This window comes from Ctenopharyngodon idella, chromosome 8, assembly GCF_019924925.1.
Source record: "Ctenopharyngodon idella isolate HZGC_01 chromosome 8, HZGC01, whole genome shotgun sequence".
NCBI lineage: Eukaryota > Metazoa > Chordata > Actinopteri > Cypriniformes > Xenocyprididae > Ctenopharyngodon > Ctenopharyngodon idella.
The window spans coordinates 26730463-26739969 of record NC_067227.1 but is presented as its reverse complement, the minus strand read 5'-3'; the positions used below and the strand labels follow the sequence as shown (position 1 = coordinate 26739969).

Below are 9507 nucleotides of genomic sequence, written 5' to 3'. Positions count from 1 at the left end.
CTCTATTAATGCATCATGATTTTTTCTGGAGCATCAGTGAATGTTTGAAACTTTTTTAATAGTTGTGTTTGAGTCCCACAGTTGTCCTCAGTGTGAAAAGACGGATCTCAAAATCATTCAGTCACTGCTGTAAAGGGTTCAAATATGCAAAAAATCCTCAAAACTGAAGAATCTGCAGGACCTGTAGGATTTTTTCTGAAGAACAGAGCTCAGTTTAACTGCTCAGAACAAACAAGGGACTCATGAACAAACATCACACAACAAAAAAAAAAAAACAGTCGTAGATCATCCAGGTAACCACACACAGTATTAAGAATCAATGGTTCACATACTTATGAATGGGGTTATTTTAATAAATTCAGCTATTTTTTTTTTTTTTTTTTGTCTTGTGGATTATATGTAAACATCTTTTATGTAAAATATCTTACTCAGGACAGTACTAAATAAAAAATAACATGCATTTTGTATTATCTCCCTTATTTTGTTAAAATTATTAACATTTTCACAGATTCTGCAAGTGGTTCACATACTTTTTCTTGCAACTGTACATACTGCCACCTATTCAAATATTCCATTCAGGCACCATAAAATATATACTGAATGTATCAATTGCTTTAGTCAATCTCTTGTTTTTGAATAAATAAGGCTGACACAAAATGAAGGTTTTAAAAATAAGCGTGGTTTATAAAACCCAAATATGACAGGATCACCAAAGTGTATACAGAAACACAAATGAGATCATTAGTGGAACCATAGGAATACACTCAACATTTACAAACTACTCTGTAAAAAGAGACATTTTCTCTCTTTTTATGTCTCTATTTAATCACAGAACCACAAGTTTTTCTATTTTTCTTTAAGTCTTAACTTACTTAAAAGTACAACCATTTACCAACTACAAACAATGTCACAGTCAAGTATTTAAGAAGGGATACAACATCAAGATAGGAGATAGAAAAGATGCAGAGATATCAAGCACTTAACATCATGGGTGTAGCAAGCAATCAAGTCAACATTTTATTTCCCCCCCTGAAGAAAAGATGTCAGGGCTTGTATATTATTCTAGCTCTGTATTTGAAAAAGTAAAAAAAAAAAAAAAAAAAAAATGTACAAAATAAAAACCCTACATTTTGAGGGTTCATCTCATAACAGAACCCTTAATTAGGGTGTTAATGAGAATGTTAACATGTCCCATTCTTCTCCCAATCCTCCCCAGCAATTCCTCATCAGAGTTCACAATATCGACCCAACAAGTCCTGTCAAATGGGCACAAACCCTGGGGATGAAAGTGTTATGAGTACAAATATACACCTACTGTAGATTAAACCGATCACATTCCATATTCACCAAAGCATCTTAAGTTACACTATTTCCATAGAATTCACATATGTAAGACAGTGTGGGATTGTGGCTAATCAAAAATGCCCTTCATCTACCATAATACTGCTCATTTAAAGAAAAAGGCTTGGACTTGTACATAAATAATTAGTACAATAAATTAAACAACATTCTTTTACACATTTCAAATGTAAAAAATTAAACTATTTACAGTGCAAAACAAAAGCAGCATGCAGGCAAGACAATTGGCAATGCATTACAAAAAGCACTGAATGGGGCAAATTTGTGCTCAGCATCCATATGTACAGTGATATTGGTTCAGAAATGTGGAAGAGTGTATCATTTCTACAATTTTTGTGTGCCACTCAAGAGACTTGATAAAGGATTCAGTCAGTTTTGAGAGAATTAAAGACAGAGCAAAGTAAGACAGTGTGCCAAAAGGTCATTTTGAGAACAACAAGATTGACATTTCACTAATATTATAGGACAAAAGGACTGCACAGTAACACCACATTTTCGAATGAGGATAGCACTCTATATTCTTTTGCAACTATGAATCACATGTAGTTTTTTCCCCTTCTTCTGTGATAGATTTGAATCTTCAAATTTTGCCTCAAATTGTTTAAGCAAAACAGTAAACTTAAAATCAACTAAAATGTTACTCACAAACACAACGGCTGCTATCTATACATCATTTTTTTTCATAAAGCATGAACACTTTTCTTTTAAAGAGCAAATAAGAATATGAAACAGAAAGTAAGAGAGATTGTGAAGACAAATCCATCTTTTGATTAGATTTTAGTTACAGCTGAAAGATTGTGCTTGCAAAAATACATCAATGCATGCTGCTGAAAAAGTATCAAAATGAACTAAATGCTGAAAAAAATAAGCAAAACACATATCAGCTAAAAACAGCCCTGGTGTTTTCTTTTTTATGATGACAACAAGAGATATTAATCATAATAAAATTCATTTTAAGCTAAAATGACAGTATTCGTGCACTTCTATCAAAGCATCATGATAAAAGAGGTGAAAAACAGACTCTTCTTCTAAATATGGTGTTTGAAATTCAGAGACCGCGTATGAAAATGTACGAAAGACAAGGTAGTTACACCTGTCTCGCAAAAATGTACATTAGAAATCATGTACAATCACATTTTTTTCATCAAATGTAAAACTGATTATAAAGATGTTGCCACACTCATGACGCATACAAATAAGCAAACTGCGACCATATTTAAAGGGAGAGTTCACCCAAAAATAAAAACTCTGTCATTTACTCTCAAGTTGTTCTAAACCCATATAAGATTCTTTCTTCAGTTGAACGCAAAAGAAGATATTTTGAAGAATGTGCTAACCAAACATTCTTCAAAATATCTTCTTTTGTATTTTTGGGTGAACTGTCCCTTTAAGATGTTGGAAAAGAAAAGGATTTCATCAAAGATATCTCCTCACCGCAAGTGAACTACTTTTTGATGCACAAAATCTCTTACGGTTCACCATAATACAAAACTGATATCACAGCCATAAGAATTATAATTGACTGGCAGTGGTTGCATTTCCTCTTTGGCTTGCAGTGGTTATGGCAATGGTTAATAAGCGATACAAAAAGCCATGTAGGAAACACATTAGTTCAATAAAAAATGTGTTCACTTCCCTTTAGTCTGCAATTAGGTGACAATTATTACTGAATCTTTTCAGTTTAGTGCATCATTATAAATAAAATAGTTCACAGAATCATCTAATCTTTTTCAGTGGGCAGCAGTTCTTCTACCCAAATGGTGTTCAAATATCAACCAGCAATGACAGTAGTTTCACTGATTAAAGTATGAATAAAAATAACAATTCTATACATCCTGCTATAGCTCCCCAAAGGAAAACACACACATGCCCACATTCTCTCAAACACAAACCATACATGGCAAAAATATGACAGCTTTGATATCAAAGCAATGCATGTTAAAAAATAAAACATATTTGCATATTAAATATGATGAAACAATAAAACTATGTTTTTTTATGGTTAGGAAATATTGAGCATTTTCAAACAGTGCCACCAGGGCCGTACACTGATGTCATGAAAACTCAAAAAACAAATAAAACTAAAGAAAAAACTATAACAAACATCAGCTACTGAGCTGTTGTTACTTCTAAATGCGCTGCAGTTATAGTGTGCGGCTTGAGTCCGTGCAGTGTACGATATTATATTATTCTTTCATATGATAACTCTCCTCCCTGTAGATCCTAGTTATTATTTTAAGTTTGTAAACAGTCATGTGCAGCAATATAGATTCAAAAACCTAAACAAATGTACAAAAAAGTATCAATATAGAGAAACAAAATTAAAAAGTCTAATAAAAAAAGTACCTTGAGGAAAATTCCGCACTTGGCTTTTCCGTGCATGTGTATATCTCGTCGTGTGTGTGTGTCCGTGTTTGTACGATGTCACTGTTGTGTCCTGATATGTCTCATGGCTGTTATTGTGCTTAACTCTGTCCACTACTCTGTTTTTGGAGTGTTGAAGAGAAAGTGTGTGAATATGTGTGTATCTGTGTGTGTTTGAGATCAGGTGTGCTGAGGCAGCTCTGTGAGGAACCAATAGAAAGCCGAGACAGGTGGCGGGACAGCGAGATCTGGGTTCAGCTGAAGGCCTCATCATCCGTATCCTCAATGAGCACCTTAGTATCCTTCTTAGACCTGTCAGAGAAACACATACACATCAAGCAGTTCTGAAAAGTAGTTCTGATCTCAAATGTATACATTATAACAAAATTCTATTTCAAATAAATGTTGTTCTTTGGAACTTTCTATTCATCAAATAATGCTGAAAATTCAGCTTTGCCATTGAATGAATGACATTTTTTAATAAAGATATATTCAAATAGAAAATAGACATTTTAAATCATAAGAATATTTTGTATACACAAACGATACATATCTGTTATATACACTGTACAAAGTATTTACCTGCACTTTACTTCAAATTAAATCTTAATTAGCAACTAATATGTTTACCTAATCTAACCCTTAAAGGGTTAGTTCACCCAAAAATGAAAATTCTGTCATTAATTACTCACCCTCATGTCGTTCCACACACGTAAGACCATCGTTCATCTTCAGAACACAAATTAAGACATTTTTGATGAAATCCGAGAGGTTTTTTTATCCTCCATAGAAAGCAACGAAATTATCACATTCAAGGTCCAGAAAAGTAGTAAAGACATTGTTAAAATAGTTAAAATAGACTTTTCTGGACCTTGAATGTGGTAATTTCATTGCTTTCTATGGAGGATTAAAAAAAACTCTCGGATATCATCAAAAATATCTTAATTTGTGTTCCAAAAATGAACGAAGGTCTTACGGGTTTAGAACAACATGAGGGTGAGTAATTAATGACAGAAATTTCATTTTTGGGTGAACTATCCCTTTAATAATGAGTTTTGTTGGTGTAACCTAAAGTAATTAAAATGTTTCAGTGATGTTAAATAATATTTTTGACTTGCATAAAATAATTTTATTTTTTAGGTAATTTTTGTTTTTTCAGTGACTGGCATAATATGTTTGGTAATGATTTATTTATTAAATATGTTACTTAAGTTATTTCATTGAGTGCTATCAGTAATTTAAATAAATTTGAATTGCATATAGGTGCACTAATCAGGGCTGCCTACCCAAAACCCCCTAAAATATGTATTATATATGATCTCTTACTGAGAGGACAGCAGAGGTCGTCGTAAGGATAGGCTGTAGCTCCGCTTCCAGCTCTTTTTGCCCTGTCTGTTCCGGACTCCATCCTCCTGGTCCATCATCTGCTCCAGCAGCGTCTGGTCGTCAGCGTTTAGAGGAGCCACCGAGATGTCTCGCACCGCTCGAAACTCACCGCAGTTATTCAGGTGCTCATTCTCAAGACGGAAGAAGTTCCACACAAAACGTCTAGGGGGAAAAAAGAAAAGCAAAGAAAGAGATAAGATTAAGAGAGAGAGTTCACCATGTGTTTAATGTTCTACAACAGGGTTTCCAAAACTGAGCTTAGTGAGTTTATGAAAACCTAATTAAAGAGGCCAAGTTTTCATTTCGTTTTTGTGGTCTACTAGTTTTCATGCTCTAATGTTAAAAAAAAACAAAAACATTATTTTTAACACAGGTGTTGCAGCACCTCTCTTCCCAGTCTGTCAGTAACGCTGTGTTTAGTTCCTGTCTCTGTTCCTGATTGGTTGGCTGGATCAGTCTGTTGTGATTGGCAGTGTTGGGTGTAATGCATTACTAAGTAATTAATTACTGTAATTTAATGACTTTCCCTTGAAAAAGTAAAGTAAGGGATATCGCTTAATTTTTCTGTAATTTAATTAGTTACTTCTGATGTAATTGCATTAAATATTGTATAGCCTATAGAACAATTCTATAAAAAACAATAGTGGATTTAACATCAAAATTTAACGTGTAATGTTAATGTTTTTAATGTAACATTCTCCCTTTAAATACTTTGGTCAGTTCAAGAATAAATGATGCAATATTATATTATTTCTTTGAAAGAATTAAAAGAGTCTCAATTCCATGTCTATCCTTGTATTGTTCAACTGGTCGAGGTTGATATGGGATTTTGGGAGAAAGTAATTAGTAACAAGTAATGCAATACTTTTTAGAAAGAGTAATTAGTACAGTAATCTAATTACACTGTTGAAGATGTAATTAGTAGCTAGTAATTAATTACTTTTTAGAGTAACTTAACCAACACTGGTGATTTCTCAACCGCTTCTAGTGTGTCACGCCCCATACCATAACCTTGAGTTTCAACACACTACTAATGCCACTCAACCAGGCCTCACCCCTTTATTTTGCGTATGCCTTGGGTTGGAATTATTTAAATCATAAAAATGTAAAATTAAAATAAATAATGGTAAAATAAAACATAAAACATACTAAAAATGAGAAGTATTTAATTTGTTTACCTGCATGTCATGTGACAATTAACTGATATCAGAGAACCGTTAACATGCAAATGTGTTGTTGAACTACTTATTTATTAACTTAAAATCTCAGAGGGTACTTCAAGTAACTATTTTAGCTCAAAGGGATTCTGCTGATGAAAAGAATAGGGAATCCCTGTTCTACACAAACATCTCACCTGAACACTTCCAGAGGAGCTAAAATGGTAACCACAATGTCCTCGATGGAAGGAATGGCAGTCATGGAAGTCAGAGAGATCTGCAGTGTCCAGGCGAAGCGCAGCATCACATCTTCTATAATGGCAGAGTAGTAGTAGGCCTAAAAGAAAAAGGAAGTGACATCATGACAGTTGGAGGTAACAGATAAACATACCTGCTGACAGTTATAATATCCCTGCTGAAAAAACCTCTTAAACCAACCTAAGCTGGTTTACTGCACTTGTCAGCTGGGGAGACCAGCTGGCTGAACAACTAAACCAGCTTAAAGGGATTATATATAATATTTATATATATATATATATATATATATATATATATATATATATATACAGTATGTGAATAAAAGCCTAAATTAAATCTGTTCATCATACAATGAAATTGTCTCCCTTCAGAAGACTTGGATTAAACAGTTTGATTCATATGGATTTCTTTTATGATCTCTTCATGAACATTTTGAACCATTTGGGTGAATCAATTGAAGGAGAGAAATCTCTCAGATTTCTTTAAAAATATTCTTCTAATTGTTTTCCACAGAAGAACGAAATTCTTATGGGTTTGGAATGACATGAGGGTGAATAATTGATGACAGAAATTTCATTTTTGGGTGAACTAACCCATTAAGAGCAGCAAACCAGCTGGTTAGTTGGATTATTTTGCTTTGCTCCTCAGAAGGTTTGAACCTACAACATTGTGCTCACCAGAGCAGATGTTTGACCACTACATCACATTACCCATCATGAACAAATTACTGTTTTACTATATGATTTGACATTCAAGATGGAGTATTAAGACGGCAGATTATTTTCTGCCATATCTTACTTTATGTGGGTAAACAATCTCCTCTCTCAAGAAGGTATTCTCGCCTGCGTTGCGGTCGAAAAGACCCCAGTCCATCTTTAGGTCCCAGATCAGCGTGTAGAGTGAACTGACGACTGAAGACAGGATCAGCATGTAGAAAAACACCTCAGCGTCAGCATGTTTCTGATCTGAAACAGAGAAAGTCACAAGTGAATTTGACACTATGTCCACTAGAGGGAGACTGGTTACCATCCATCTCAAGAAAAGGTAGTTGGATTCCAGATACAGATTTTGTCTTTGTTTTAGACTGTTTACATTACTAATGCCATTGTGTCTGTGGCTATTCACTGAAAGGTCATTCAATGTCAAATTACCATGTCAAATACTAATATTTTAATATAATGGCATGATGACCAAAAATGCACCTTAGTTACATGAACAATAAAAAATGTTTTTTATATAAATTTGAATCTAGTCTGTACTTTTTTACTTTCTGTCTGTGTTTACTAATAAAAAACAGTATAGTTAAATAGTTTTATTTATCAAGGATTCATTAACTTGATCAAAAGTGACGATAAGTACATTTATAATGTTTCAAAAGATTTATTTCAAATAAATTGTTCTCTTGAACTTTCTATTCATCAAAGAATCCTGAAATATTAAGGTTTCCACAAAAATATTAAGCAGCACAACCATTTTCATCACTGATAATAATAATAAATGTTTCTTGAGCAGCAAATCAGCATTTTAGAATGATTTCTGAAGGATCATGTGACACTGAAGACTGAAGTAATGATGCTGAAAATTCAGCTTTGCCAACACAGGAATAAATTACATTTTAAAATATATTTAAATAGAAAACTAATATTTCATTAATATTGGATATAGTTCTTAATATTCTTCCTCCTGTCTTATCATTTATAACAAGTATATGAAGAGAACTACATCTTATTTAATCAGCAACTATTTTTTTTTAGCTGAAACTACGACCAAAATTGCAAAAAGTACAACCCTTATACATAAATAACCTTGAAGCAACTGCATTTAATATAATCAGTTGAAAGGCAGATGATAAAAGCTGTATGGGAAAAGGAATTAGCAAATAATATCGATGATGACGAGGCACTGGAGAACATATGGAATCATGCCAAAAGATATCCATTTTGCACAGGGGCAATTCAATTCCAAAAAAAGAGTATACTGAAATATAAGAATAAGAGCTGTCCTGCAGTACAACATTAGAGCACCAGTGTAAGTTAATAGGGGGCGAGACATTTATCAGATAGTGGAACAAGGTAGGTCTCAGGTCAGTGAATGGTTAAATCTCTTAGGCCTCAGACAGCAGACGGTGCTGAATCTGGAACAGGCCCATCAGTCTTAATAAAGCCTTTCACACGCTGCCATCCAGGCGCCAGGAAACCAGCGGAGGACATTTTTCGCCGGAACACATAATAGCCCTGTCCATCCTATTTCAGAGCTGAGCTATGAGTGCCCATGCTGAATATGGTGTCCCTAGATTACCCAAGATGCTCCAGATGCTCACACCAACAAGACACTTTAAGAGTGCAATGCAAGTATAATCTCCTCACACAGGCCAGCAGCAATCTAGAGAAGCATCAACACTTGGGCTAATATTAAAGTCACAATGAAATCAAAATTGACAATTATTTTTAATGGAATATTGTAGTATTTATTATATCCTTAATTTTTAAAAAATTCATTTGCCTTCATAATCTTTAATCAAAATAACTCCCCTCCCTCTTGCAGCGACATCTCTTCTCTTCTCTGATGACATGTTTACTAGATTGAAGGTGGGACAACCTGTCAGTCACATGACATCACAGCAATAGCAAAGCACAACCATCCAATCAATTCCTGATAGACAAAATCAAGTCCCGCCCTACATTTTTTCTTGTTCAAGAAGTCGTTTCACTGGGATGTACGTCACAATAGGGAAGAAAAGTCTATCGCAACTTCTGTTTCATGCTGACTTTAAGTCTTTTGTTTCACAATAATATACTGCAACATATTTATACATTTGATACACATAATTATTATTTCACCTTTACCCGAAAGCAAAGCTCCATCCCAAGATTATCAATGAAAACTAAGCTGTAAAGATGGATAATTCATGAATCTTCATAGCTTTGACATCACATCTCTGAGAATATTAATATTTGACTGTCTAGATCTACATATCAACGCA

At 33.9% G+C, this 9507-nt stretch overlaps 1 protein-coding gene across 1 annotated transcript in view; it reads right to left on the bottom strand.

The window, feature by feature from the left end:
• Nucleotides 1–657: 657 nt before the first annotated feature.
• xpr1a (xenotropic and polytropic retrovirus receptor 1a) overlaps nucleotides 658–9507 on the bottom strand; it is a 78612-nt gene continuing 69762 nt past the window's right edge. The window contains exons 12-15 of the mRNA XM_051904038.1: nucleotides 7323–7489; nucleotides 6464–6603; nucleotides 5050–5271; nucleotides 658–4035 (exon numbers count right to left, since the gene is read on the bottom strand). Coding sequence (XP_051759998.1) covers nucleotides 3978–4035; nucleotides 5050–5271; nucleotides 6464–6603; nucleotides 7323–7489 — 587 coding nt within the window. The 3' untranslated portion in view covers nucleotides 658–3977. The remainder of the gene's footprint in view (nucleotides 4036–5049; nucleotides 5272–6463; nucleotides 6604–7322; nucleotides 7490–9507) is intronic.